Source organism: Brienomyrus brachyistius, chromosome 7 (genome assembly GCF_023856365.1).
Source record: "Brienomyrus brachyistius isolate T26 chromosome 7, BBRACH_0.4, whole genome shotgun sequence".
NCBI classification, from domain to species: domain Eukaryota; kingdom Metazoa; phylum Chordata; class Actinopteri; order Osteoglossiformes; family Mormyridae; genus Brienomyrus; species Brienomyrus brachyistius.
Genome location: NC_064539.1, coordinates 8,544,351 through 8,558,942, shown reverse-complemented (window position 1 = coordinate 8,558,942; position 14,592 = coordinate 8,544,351). Strand labels below are relative to the sequence as shown.

The window sequence follows — 14,592 nt, the reverse complement described above, 5'->3', positions numbered from 1 at the left end:
CCAAACAGCCAAGCGGGATCCCTGTACCAGTCTAACTGCGAGAATATGACTGTGCTCCCTCTGACTTCCTGTGACGAGGTTCTGTCTATTTAAAGGGCACATGATTCTGGGCTTTCCATCACTGTCTTGGGAACCAATACAATACCTGACAGGAAGTGGATTTAACCAATCAGTGGCTGACAATACACTCCTATCATTACCATCTAATCACATCAGCAACATTCATCTGCAGTCTGCGCTACGCTCGATATGACGTTAATTTACGGAGGAGAGACGATGTCCGTCCTTCAGGGACATACATATACAAACTACAATTAGGCCCTTAATGCAAAAATCCATCGACCCAAATCATTTTTGACAGTTCTGATAGGTTGAGTGTGACTCTAACTAATCATTAATTAAAGTGTATAGCAGTGGATTTCAAATCAATACAATGACATTTAAATTCCATGTAGACAGGAGAACTTTCATGAAAAATTGAGCCAGGGCCTGATTTTCTGTCAACCAAGAAATATTTTCAAAGGAAAGTGAGAGAAAGGTGGATTAACCTCCCCGATCTGCGCAGCCAGGACCCCGTCCCTCTGGCAGACAGTCCTAGGGTGTTTCCCTGCTTGGGCAAATCTCGTCCTTCTCTGGCATTTTTCCCCAAACCAGTGGAGACGAGACTCCTTGCAGGCCAGATCCTCCGCGCAGGGGAAGCACGCTAATCGGCAGAGTTTGAATTGAAGCGAATCAAGCACAAAGCGAGCCTAAATGCAATTTGCAAGTGTGACGAAGAGAGCAATAGATCTGGTTCAGAAAGAGTAAACGTAATGTGCAATAATATTATTTTTCTGAGACAGGCAAAATCACACACACACACACACACACACACACACATTCCATTCATTTCTATGAGGAAATCTCTAATCTCAACATGACGACCTTAACCCCCACCCAGCCCTAAACTTAATCATAAGTAACCAACCTAAATACGAGGCTTTTGGCATTTTAACTTTTTTGATTGCATTCACAGATCTTTGTGGGGACCCGAAAAATGGTCCCCACAATGTAAAAATAACATGTTTTTATCACAATGTGGGGGACATTTGGTCCCCATAATGTAACACACACACACACACACTCACACACACACAGATAGATATGTGTGTATGTGCGTGTGTGTGTGTGTGTGTGTGTGTGTGTGTGTGTGTGTACATATATATTCCTTTCTTGTAGATTAATAACTACTGGCTCAGGTATACAACAACCAAAAACTTGCGGCAGTAACCTTCAAATTACATTAGATCCTTAACCGCTACGCCCCCCACAGGTCATTTATTCTTGGAACGATAACAACATTTTTCTTCTGTGTCACTGATAGAAGATCTGACCTCAAACTAACGTCTGGCCTCACGCTACTGTGATGCAACACTGAATTGGTTGTAAAATCTCACAACATATATATATATATATATATATATATATACATATATATATATATATATATATATATACACACACACACACACACACACACTTAACTCGTATAACAATAAAAAATATGCCAGCAACAGGAAAAACTGGATCAATCGTTTTGCCGCAACCTACATGCAAAAAGGAAGAAGAGGAATATTTTCCGGGTATGACTGTTCCAGTCCCTCTCAAGCTGGGACAGTTCAGAACTAGCATCTTCTTACCTGTTTGTCTATGGAAACCTCTGCAAGCAGCCTGTGCTTGTGACATTAACCCACTCCTGCTTATTGTTGTTCTGAAACATTTCACATGACTCTTATTTCTATAACTAGTGCTGTTCAGTTGTTCCAGGAAACTATTAATACTCGTCTGCTCACCGACATAGTAAAACTGGCCGCTACTGACAGTGAACGAAAAGAATACAGAAAGCAGAGGCCGGCTTTGCTGGAATCAGTCTCTTTCTTTCAAAGTTCACGTATTAATGTGACCAAAAAAACAGGTCCACCCAAACACACAGACAAACGCACGGACACACACAGATGCGCAGCAGTGTAACTGAGTGTCCCATCCCTGTAGATGTACACGTGTTATCGACTGGGGCGTACCTAAAAGTGCTGGCCCCCCTGAATCTGCCAGCGCACCCCCCCTGCCACCAAGGGCTGCTGTGATCTTAGGATATTATGTGTCAAACACCTTGGGAGATGTCCTCTTTGATCAGCTGACCGCATAATCAGCGAGTACAATATCAAACCAAGGTCAGGACACAGAGACCTGTTGTGCCAGGAGGCTTGGGCGTGTCCCATCGACGACGCCCACTGAGTTTGGAGTATGAAACCACCTTCCAGTAAGTCTGACTGCGATTGGTGGAAAGGGTGTACCTCTTCCATTGTGATTTACCATAAAGGTTAATTATAGACCTCAGTCACAGTTGGATTTGGAAATGAGATGGTCCCACCACACCCATCGTGGCCAGAAGCTTCACTTGCAGCCAACAACTTTTGTACAGCTGGCTAACAGAAGCTCAATGAGTGTCAAAAAAAAAAAGACTTAAAAAGGCGTTAATTACACTGAAGGGTCTATCACCAGCAGGGAGACGTGTACGCCTTCGAGGAAAACGGTGTTTGACACCCAGTCTGACAGTCGCACGAGTGTCCGTGGGAGCCGAGCCCCGCCTGATCTGCCACCTGGGGAGGTGTCACACACACACACACACACACACACACACGTGCGCCAAGCCTTAAGGCTGGGGGGGGGGGGGTTGAAGGATTGCATGACAGGGTGATGAAGAGTTTGATGTCGATGACAATAAAAATTAAAAAGAAGAAAAAAACCGTCAGGAAGGCAGAAGGCAACTTGCTTCATGTGTCCCAACATCAGAATATAATTTAAAAAAAATACTGCAGAAATTATGCTGATAAATTGTATTATAGATATTATTATATAATATAGAATTAAATTGTCAGCCTGCTATATACATTGCATTCCTCTGAATTCAATGTATGCTTTCTTTATGTAGGTAAAGCACTAAAGTTTATACATTTACGGCAAAGTGATAGTAGTATGCGTCTAAAACAACTGGTTACGAATCGGGACTGGTTTAATTGATTTGTCTCCTCGGGGACATCTTCTTACAAATACTAATTAATAATCATTGATATAAATCGTGAAGAGAGGGAGAGAGTTTTTAATTTCTTGATTTGAGATACTGTCTGTTATCTAACTAAAAAAAATCCCCAAAGCCGGATACAGCCTATTGTCAGGCCAGTTTTGATATTATGCACAAGTTCTTTAAACATCCCTCGCGCGCACACACACACACACACACACACACACACACACACACACACACTCGCAAGCAACCACCAACAGAAGAGTCGCAAGTCAAACATGAAACCCTCGGCAACACTTGCCGGGACAATATTTGCCCCTTGCCGGCCTGCGCTGGCGTTTCCCGGGCGCTGGAATTCCATCCCCAAGCTATGAAATTCACATTGTCACCGCTGACTGCTTACGATCATGTCGGGGAAGCCGGCTGAATGCCGAACACCAAAAAAAGTGATGCAAACCAATAGATGTTGCTCTTTGTTTGGTGCCAAGCCTCTGGCCGCGAGTGATAATGTCCCAGGGACTGAAGTAGCAATGTTTAAACCCCTGACACAAAAAGCCCCTAAAAGTTAGTGACAAGCATATAGAGGACTCACGCTGCGAGATTCAGTGTGAGACAACGCACAGTCCGCAATTTTTGCCCACACTGTCTGCAAGGAGAATTAAACGGCACCCCCGCAACAAAAAGCGTGCTTATGCCTAACTCATGAACTACTACTGTTGATATTATAATCTAGCGTCTCTCCATTCTAAATGGAATGGTTGTCGTTTAAAAATATGGTTTATATATGTGACCATATTTTTTCTCGTTTTTTGCCCGGCCCCTTTAATAAGGGTTGGCCCGGTGATCCTTCAGAGGTTTGTTCCAATGAACCGTTAAAATGAGATCATGGGCATCGGTTCCCCATCTGATGTCCTGCTTGAATTGGCTTTGCATATCACTCAAGGCCGCCGTGCGGCTTCCCAGCACCGGACACGACTCGCCCCCGGCGCCTGCTTCTCTCCCGCGCTCCGGGCCTCGGCGCTTTACCCCAGACCGACGCTTTCCGACGCTGCTCGCGTTTCTCCGTCGGGCAAAGTGGTGGGTTTTATGCGTAAACGTCTACGGATTAACAGAGGATCAGTAAACGAGCGGGGACAAACAGATCTTTATGATGAACTAAATTATCAAAAAACATTAAATTAAATATTCACCCATCATGTAAACTTATAAATTACGTATTTTAAAATAGTCTGTCTGGATATCTACATTTTAAATTAAAATGTGTTATTTTAATGCAATCAATAAAACAATAAACATTATAAATAGTAAAGTTCTAATAACATTCATTCAAACACTAAACAACGGTATTCTCGCTTTTTCTAAATATTTTTGTTCTGTGTTTCAGAGAAATTATGTATTTCTTTTTCTGTTTAAGTTTGCGTCAAACAATCGACAAAAGTTTGATAATTATGTTTTTTTATCATAATGGCATAAAACCGACAACACTGCCGTACATTTTCAGAACAGAATTAAATTAGTAATTAATTAGCGACATTACACATAAGTAAAGTTTTTATTTTATTCCATATAGACCTATAATTTTCATTTGTTATTTCTTTTACTGCTCCAGCCAAGTTTTACAATTTCAATCCTTTATAGTGTTAATTCGTTATTCATGATTTAATTAAATAAGCAATCGAGTTATTTTTATGTAATAATTACACACTGTCATTAAATATTTCGTTCTGCATATAGCATATAACTGTGATCTTTAAAATATATTCCATTGGCTATTTTTGAAAAATTCTCTTTTTTGCCTTTCAAAAACAAAACGTACTGACGTTTTCTTTACTTATAAATTAAACAATTTCTACACATTCAATTATAATCGTGCATTGTTCACGTAGACTCATGGATTCATGCACACACCCGCACGCGCACACCTTAATCTCGGCGATAAGATCCAGTTCCGGTATCGTCTACGCCAAGTTAGTAGGTGGAAGCGAGCTATCCACTAAAAAGCTGCAGGCATGCCCGATGGGCAACTAAACAAATAAATAAATTAAATACAAATTAAACAATTTATTCATCAACGGACAGTATACTTCTAAGCTTTGAAATTAAATTGGCTTATAAATAATACAAAGGTTAAATAATTATAGTTCTAAAATAGTACATGGAAAAAAATGTTTTACGCAACTTCTCGGTTTATAAAAAAAGTTTAAACTTGCTTCGGAAGAGGATACGTATACCTCATAAATCAAACGACAAGGTTGCATACAAAATAATCAAATGGATTTTTTTTCTTGAAATCAATGTCATATGAAGCTGTACATTAACATTAAATTTCATCAATAAATTAACTTACAGCTGTATATAATTATATGCCACCACAAACATTAATGACCCTGAATTTCATCTATCTGAGCAATCGTGTTTCTCAAAAGCAAAATATTTCCTTTTAGACTGTTCACAGTTCTCCTTGTGAAAGTGTAGTGTTTTCCAAATCGTTATAGCCTATACTTAACTACACGACAAATGTGCTTTGAGTTTTAAGAAACGGGAAAGTTCTAAAATAAGATGAGGAAATTGAGAAAATAAAACCCGCGCACTTACTGTTGGTAGTCCAGCTTGCAGTATAATTTCCTATCGCGCAAGTAGCAGCTCGTGGTGAGCGGCTGTTGACACACGGTGCACTGCAAACACTCCTCGTGCCACGAGGATTCGTTCACTCGCATCAGAAATCTGTCGGATATGGGCCTCTGGCATCCCTCGCACACAGACTGATGGTGGCACTCTGTCCCTGGCCAAAGAAAATCACAGCTTTTAGGAGGGCAACACTTCGTTAATCCCGTTTTAAATTTAATCAACGCGAGTACGATATTTACGTTTAGTTATTGTTTCTTTTGAAACGCAATGCACAGGAAAACCACTTAACGCAAGAAAATACATCTTAGTGCAACTAACATGCATATTAATATAACACGTATTTTAGTATAAAAGTGTGTAATTGAAATGACATTAAATTAGCATTGCAACGTCTGCACACTATCCATCGTTATTACTGTTATCTGGGTGACGCTTAAGTGTTATTTATTAAAATAATGGAACATGAAATAATGGCCATAGTGCGAAGCACCGAGATAACAAACGAACCAAAAGTAGAATTAAAACTTTAAAAAATGGTAGGGGCAATGAAGCTTAAGAAATAACTTCAAATGTTTTGGAGACCCACGGAATAAACATGAGCAATAGCATGCGTAACTGATTAATAGCAAATGATACCATAATTAGGTATAAATAATAAGGCCAGGTCACTGCGGGTGCACTGATAGCAAAAAACGACTAAAAGGGTTACGGTTATGTTGGATCCACTGTAACGCTGTGTAATATACAGTGTAAGTAGCACGATGATTTACGGCACGTAAACACTCCTAAACTAAGTATTGAAAACTTCATTTAAAACAGTGCAGTGAACATGTGTTCCATATATGAATGTCCAGACAACCTACCGAGCATAACCCCCAAAGCAGCCGAGCCAGATCTTAGGTGATCTTCGATCTTGATACCGTCCAGCATCTTTGAGCAGTCAGGCTGATTCCTCACAGAAAGGGACCGCTCCAATAACACAGGACCTGTTGCAATATCCAAAACAATGTGATGTCAACGTGCTCTTTTCTTTCTAAAATTCCTCTTTTTGCACACAACACTATTTGACGACAATAAAGTTTGCATACAATACTGGAGATTAGCCGTTTTATGTTTTATGAATATGCTAGTACCTTTAAATCAGTCGCAGCACCTAGTAGGTAGCCAGTGCCAACGGATCGCGATCTGCAGTGGTTCCTTCACAAGCAAATCTCGAGAAAACACACCATGCCGATACAGAAAAGGAGAGATATTTGCGAAAAGCAATCTTCAGATGTCAAACTTTACTACGTCGGACGCTTGTAACGCTTCTTTGCATGGAAGCAGCCAGCGCGCGTTTTCAAATGTTCAGGCGAGATTCTCTCTCCGTCTCGGAAAAAATGATGAAGAAAACAAAAAAAGTGTTAAGGAAACTGAGTTTAATCCATGAAAAGGCGAGCTGAGATGTTCCAGAGTGAGTTCTGGGGTAAATGTGCCGTACAGACCCCCGCTGCTGAAAAAGTCCGAAGCTGAGGTTGGGGCGAATGGAAGCGCCCTCCCACTCGTTGACCGCGTCACTTTTTTCTTGGACTATTTACTGACATTTGGATGCTATTGGTGCGCCGTTTTCATGGTGGCAGAGCAGCTTAAGTAAGCGTTCCGCCTCCAAAACCGACGACTACAACGCCGTGTGTCTGTCCCGCGGACCGGGATGAGTGCTACCCGAGCGCGTCAAGACGCGGCAGGCACAGCGTGAACAATACGGGGCTGGGAAAGTTGGAAAAATATAACATTGATATCTATTAACTTAATAATTACACCCCTGACACGGGCTGCGATAACATTAAAAAGGTCTGCAAACGCATTTTTTAAAATAATGTACTTATAATTTGTCAGCATGTACTGTGCTTTTTCCTATGTGCACGATGTTATATTCTTTTGCAGAAATATCTACCGCTTATTCTCCTTACTCAGTGAACAGCATTAAAACCCTGATGCAGCCGGCGTTTGGGACACTACTTGAAACGCAGACATTTTATCAACTATGACTGACATTAACATGCAATTATATGTCTAATAAAAACACGATTACAGCAGATTATTTGTTTAAAATATTTCGTTTTTTTACTTATGTAATATGAGCGGTCGAATAAACAGACTCGAAGCAGCAGGAAAATGATAGTCGCTAATGAAAGTAGTGAGGGCAGTTGTGGAAATAATAGTATATGAAGTAGATACAAAACGCGCCGCAGGTCGCAGTGGAAAATATTCATTGCTATCGGTAGGCCTAATCATATCAGGATCTTCTCAACAGTTTTCATTTTTCTTTATTGGCACGCATTGAAAATGCGTGTTCAAAATTAGTGTTTGCTCATAAAAAAACACTGGCAGTGTTTAAAGGCTTTCAAATCACGGGCCGCGCCGTCAAGCTGCAGACGTGCGCAAGCTTTGCGCCATTGTGCTCCTTACAAAAGCGCGCGCCTTGTGACCCCTTTGGCCGAAGCACCTGGCGATTGGTAACGCTACCCGCAGCTGATGGCGGAATGCAAAGAGCTCAGCCAAATGACTGATCCGCCGATAAAACCTCAGATAGCACAGAAGCTAACATTTATTAATTTATTATTCTTTTCATTCATCTCGGAACTATGATTCTCTGTCATTCCAAAAAGATATTTTAAATTGCTACGCACGGCACACCCTCTTTTGTCATTTCACGATCCAAATGGATCCGGCTGATAGAAATCTATATTTTATCAAGGGCTGGGGATTATCATATATATTTTTTATTACTTTGTCTATTACACATCTTCCTTATTATGAATCCACGGCAGATTGAATATATAATTTATACCAGAATAATGAACGTCCGAGTTATAACAATGAAACACTATATTACAATGCGCAGTGTAGTAACTAGTAAATAAAAGCTTTTGCATATAACGAAATAAATAAATAAATTCAAATAAATAATACAGTCCTAGCATGCAGTCTTAACTGGATTACGATGCGAAATTACAGATAAATAGTATTTTATCATTCCTGGTTAGTATGTGAACTGGAGGCATGACCTGAAAACATTTACAAGAGACACGTAAATATCCCGGGTACAGGTGCTTATTTACCGGCACAGCCATGGAAATTAAAACTCCTCATCTAAGGCGAATCGATGGATGGACATCTTAATATTTTATTAATACCTCGCATTTTAGGCAATTAATTTAGACTAAATAAACTCTTTGTCCAGTGTCAACTGCCGTAATGACCGCTGGTGTCCCTTTCATCTCTGGAGAGTTTATTAACTGCACGTGGCCCCGGTTGTTGCGCGAGATGCTGTACAAACTCAATTGTTTTTTTTTTTCAACTTGACGGCACAGAAGAAAACAGGCCACTTTTAACTCTATATTTATCATCGTAACTTTTTTGCTCGTTTGCTCTCCTTCCCAATTAAACTGAGTGGACTTTATCCCACCCCCCTCCTCCCGCAACATCCCTACGGCAATACAAGCAAATTGGTTTTAGGTATATAAGCGACACTCTAGATATGGAAGTACAGAAATTAATATAGCCTGCAGAAGTAGTGAAATTCACTGGATAGAATGTACCGCCGGCCCTTAAAATGATAACTTTAAAAATATACCATTGTCAAGACAAGAGTCATAACGGTAACGGTAAATTACATCTGATCTCTTAAGGATACGGCCATGTGGCCTATACGATTTAACTTTATGCAGGCGATATAAATTTAGCAATGTATTTTAAACGTGATTTGTGTTACAATGCCTTGATTCTAAGCATACGGAAATTATTTCATAATGCCGACTTTACGAAGTAGATGTTTATATTCGGAGCGACAACAGAAAGACCATCTTCCATCGTCGTGGTAGATCGCAGACTGCGATGTGGAGAAAAGCAAAGCGATTTTGTTTGTCTTTCCTGCAACCCCACCAACGGCTTCTGAACTCATATTGTAATTACAGGGCGTAATATATACGTAGCTCTAACCCAAGATAATCCCCCCTGCAGGTACTTTGTGTACCAAAGCCGTATCACAGGATTTATGCGGTCATCAGGTGAGACACAGATCATTACCTATTTTCTTAATCTCCATAGCTTCACTTTTTTCTCCATCTATGTAAAGCAATAGTTTTAATACGCAACCCATTTCCCCGTAGTACATACCCCCCTCTCCCCAGTTTTCTCATTCAAATTAGGCATAAAATTAGAAATTTATGAAAGACGTAAGAAGCGTTTGCATAGAAACTTAACAGTTGAACGCGCCTATCCAAAATCCATGTATTATATATATATACTATTTTATACTTAAGCAACATAGTTCAATTACTTGTTTTGTGAATATACACATTGTATACCTTAGATTAATTTAAAAAAATATTTACAGTTATTAAATAAAACATTTGCGCACTCAAGTTTCAGGATGTGACATTTGTAATGGAACCATCATTCTCCTTAAAGAAACTGATGCGTTTAACAACTAAACCAAAGAAGTTAAATCAATGCGTGTTAATGTTTAAACGATTTTAATGATTTAATGATTTTTTTACAATGGCCTAAAATGAATTTCGAATTAGCAACACCGACGATAACACCAATTTTTCTCAGTAAATAGCTTACGTAAGTATTCGTATTATGCAAATAACATGAGACTATTTGGAGAACATGCTGTAATGTGTAATTCTAATAATTGTACTACACTGTAGATGACGCAAAATATTTAGGCCAAATTGTGGAGAAGGGATAGTGTTCATTTTATTAAATGAGTAAATGCGGTAGATTTTCCAAAAACAAAATAAACAGCTATGCTACCTGCATCTGATGATTTATCCTTTGTTTAAATGTTAAGTATAGGCTAAATTAAAATCACATCGATAATGACAACAGAAATAAAACCATGCTACGCGCTGAGGGTCTAAAATTGTTTATACGTTATATATGCGTTTAACTTCGCAATAATCAAAGAAGTAATAAAACCCAGTAGCGACAATAAAAGATAAGTACCCTGTTTAAAATCACACGCCAAATTTAAGATTATTAAACACGCATAAAACCCAACATGCTGAAGATGAACACCGCGAAAATGTGCAAAACAGACACTAATACTCCCGAATTAACTTTAGCAGATACAAAATTGCATTTGGTGATAAAAGTCAAAAGTTTCACAAAACCACATAAGACAATTACAGCGCATGTTTATTAAAGGATCTCAGTCACCAAAGACAGTAAAAACGGTATCATGCTTAGAGGAGACGAGCGATTACGTTACCTCCGCATAGACTTGCGCTGGTCTGATTGTCTTTGTATTTCAGCAGAAGCTGTTTGCTGCACTGTATCAAATTGTGGGGCATACAATTACCCTTTGTCGTGTCTTTCATGCCCTCTGGTGTTGGTATAGAGAACTACATCGTAGATATTTTTATTTATTTATGTATTATTTACTTCTTCGACCTTATTTGCTGATGTCTCTCAATGATGCACCAACATAATAATATTATACATGTATACATTTATAAATACACAGGCCGAAGGATTGCATTGTAAAAGAATGGCGCGCATGTGAAACGAAACTGTCTTTGAAATGACCTCATTGCACGAATTAATTGGGTGAAACCGCTCATTATCTGCACATATTTTCAGTCCGCACCTTAACTACAACAAGTTTGGCAATATCGTGGTTAGCTTTTATCCACCTGCCTCGTGTTTTTTTTCAGTATTTAATAATGCTTTGCAATGTGTTTATGTACATCCATGACTTATCTACTGCGATCTTTGCCTCGTGGATTAGACTGGCCCTTATACATTATTTGTAAAACTGGACGAAATATGAGCCGAGAACTCATTGGCTGTATAAGTGTTTCATAAACACTGGGCTCTTATTATGCCCACAGAATCCATTACAGCGTAATTAAATGTATCACATGTTAATGGTTAGAGGACTAAGGTCGATATGCAATTCCTGCAAACCCATAGAAAACCATGAAAAACTCCTGCCGTGGTACATAATTGGCTCCAAGGCTTCAAGATTCCATTGTAGTTCCCATGAAATTCGCTTTCTCCCCAGCAAACACCAAACTTCGCTGAAAATTTCAATCACAGATGGAATATAAAGGAACAGAAATTTCCGTAAACAAGCCGACTGCGTCACATTAAAATAGTCAATATGTTTGTACATTTACATGTTCGCTTAATGAGCAAAATTAATTTGTATTTAATGATACCATCCTAATACGCCTGGTAGCGTATCCCAGCAACAGGTGTGTGGCACGTGCAGCCTCGCGACAGGAATGAAGGTCATTACACATCTGCTTTCACCCCATCATATCGACTGACGTCTTGAAATGCAGTTACGGGGAGGGGGTTTAAAAAGCGGGTATGCACATATTAAAATGGAGTAACTTCTACCTGAATCAAAATGCAGACGGTTACCTTGGTTGAAAGAACAGGACCTTGTTGGTAAGAAATTTTTCTGGTTTCCTCGCATAGTCACAGAATACACAGGCCCGTGTGAGTTTTCGTTTTGCCAAACAACCGTGCTTTAGAAGACATAATAAGAGTTCAAAAACCAAACACATATCTAAATTCGCCTCGGACCACAACCTCATAATTATTTCCAACCTCATTTAATTATTCCTTGTGTTTAATTTAGCCTTTGAGGTACAAACATACTTTAGACTTGGCGCTTAACACTGTTTTCGCTTAAATAATAGTTTTCAAGCAAATCTTTTTGAAATGGATTTTGAAAAATCGACTGAGAGAAAAACTCTGGTTTTAAATTCGATCCATATTAATAAACATTTACGAAATATATATCACCTATATAACTACTTTGGCATAGTAAGGTCCCAAATCCATCTCTTCCTGTTATGCGCCTAACAAATGGTTTCAATTGTATTTTACTTAGTGTTGCATAATTTCCGATTTCTATACAGAATTTATAGATCAACAACACCGCTGGGGGATAAGCAGATACATCTTTTACCTATTTACTTTAAATTCGTTATTTATTTATAAGGACATATATCCGCTAACTTGTGTTTTAAGTAGTTCCATTAAAGCATATATAAACATAGGTTCTATGACGCTCACGTGGTTAAAATTCGAATGGTATATCAGCGAAACTGATACCAGTGAAACGAACCGACATGGGTCAGCTGGAAAATAAGAACGGTGTTTATCAAATGGGACGAGATGAGCAACCACAGGTTCTGCGTTATCTGATCTTGTTTTCCTTCGCTGATCATTTGATGTAGAAAATTATATTTCAGAAATTCGTAAACAGCGCTACCGGTTCAGCCTGCAGCCTGCTTTGCATCGATCGGATGTCTCAAGTCTTAACTGCGACACCTAAATATTTAACTGAAAAAACATCAGCTAATGTTATTTTAAATAGCTATACACGTCAATGAGGATAGCCTAACTGGACTGCTGTTTAACTGTTTTAGGGATTTATTTTCTACCTCAGGTAAAATATAGTAATTTATTAATTTGGGGGGAAAAACCAGAGAAATGTGTGAAATTGTTAAATGTATGAAACTGTAATGGCTAAACCTTATTGAGACTTAATTAATTAATACATTCATAACGTATAATAATAATAATGTATAAAAAAATTGTTTTTTATTATTAGATAATGACTGTTTAAGTTTTTAAAGCAGACTGCACTTACATTTAAAGTTTAAGGGATAAATATTTCTTTCGGTCTCTGTAACAATTGTTTCTTTTTTTAATGAACAGCATAAAGAACCTGGAAATTAATGTTAAAGTTCTGCTATATTGCTGAGAATCCAAAAAACTCTGTTTGTTAAATTGTTATATGAACCTTTTTTTTGTAATACTCACGTCTTGCAACTTTTCGTTGAATATTAATCGGAAAGAAAAGGTTATAGATATTACTGAACAAGTTTGAATATTCAAATACTTAATTACGTCAGAGTGCCTGAATACTAAATATGCATTAAGTATTAATTTAATAATACTGCTTCGTAACACATCCCTATTGAACTTTTTATATACGAACAATTGCATGCATTTCTCAAGCAGTTTAAATCTTTTCTGTTGGTATGTGGTATTGTAGCGTGTCGAATCAGATTAAATGTCATTTTAATGTCATAAATTGTATTTATGCTTTTTAAAGGTTTCTGTTTATTCACGGAAAACGTACGAGTTTCAGACTTCGTTTATTTGAAATATTATTCGTTGTTAATTATGCATTTGCATGAATTTAAGCTTCGCTTGCAGCATATATCGCCGCTGTAATGTAACATTTTGAGAATTCACCGTTGGAAAGCATATAAGGCCAAGTGCACGTGCACGCTTGGAAATAAATTGTGAGCTGGAATCACTGAGTGATGAACGGGCAATTAAATAGCGCTTTTGGAGTTTTGGAGGGTATAATTAAGAAACGTTTGACGATAAGTATACCGATTAAAATTCCCTCGCTCGTTGTCGGATAAAAGATGACTAATACCTGTGATATATGACACATGAAGCCCTTTGGTAAACACAAGGTAGTCCGTCGATGGAAAAAGTACGACTGTCACTGATGACAAGCAAGCTCACTCACGACAGATCAATTTAAATTCAGGTTGAAGTAGGCGTACATTACTTCAGTGAATAGAATATATATTATGTCTGGGGGGACATAAAACCATGTCCACTTGTCTGTTAGATTTGAAAAACTAAGATGCGACCTTTTGTTGAAAAACGGGTATAACGGGAGGAGAAGGAAGCCTTAATTAATAAAGTTTAATCGATTTGCACTAAAATATTTATTAGTTTTTTTGTGATTGCCCATCGCCGCATTTTAATGATGCCCCCAAAGATACCCGGGCACGTCTCTCTTTCTCTGCCCCCCCCTTATTTCCGCGGTCCCTGTACATACACAGATTCGTTCTTCTTAGTTGTGC

The 14,592-nt window shown here is 38.6% G+C and overlaps 1 protein-coding gene across 1 annotated transcript in view; it reads right to left on the bottom strand.

Moving 5' to 3' along the window:
• Positions 1-11,061, bottom strand: part of LOC125746209 (LIM homeobox transcription factor 1-beta-like) — a 56,227-nt gene extending 45,166 nt beyond the window's left edge. The window contains 3 exon segments of the mRNA XM_049019948.1: positions 5,660-5,846; positions 6,556-6,678; positions 10,953-11,061. Of these exon segments, the coding sequence (XP_048875905.1) occupies positions 5,660-5,846; positions 6,556-6,678; positions 10,953-11,061 (419 nt within the window).
• Between the last annotated feature and the right edge of the window lie 3,531 nt (positions 11,062-14,592).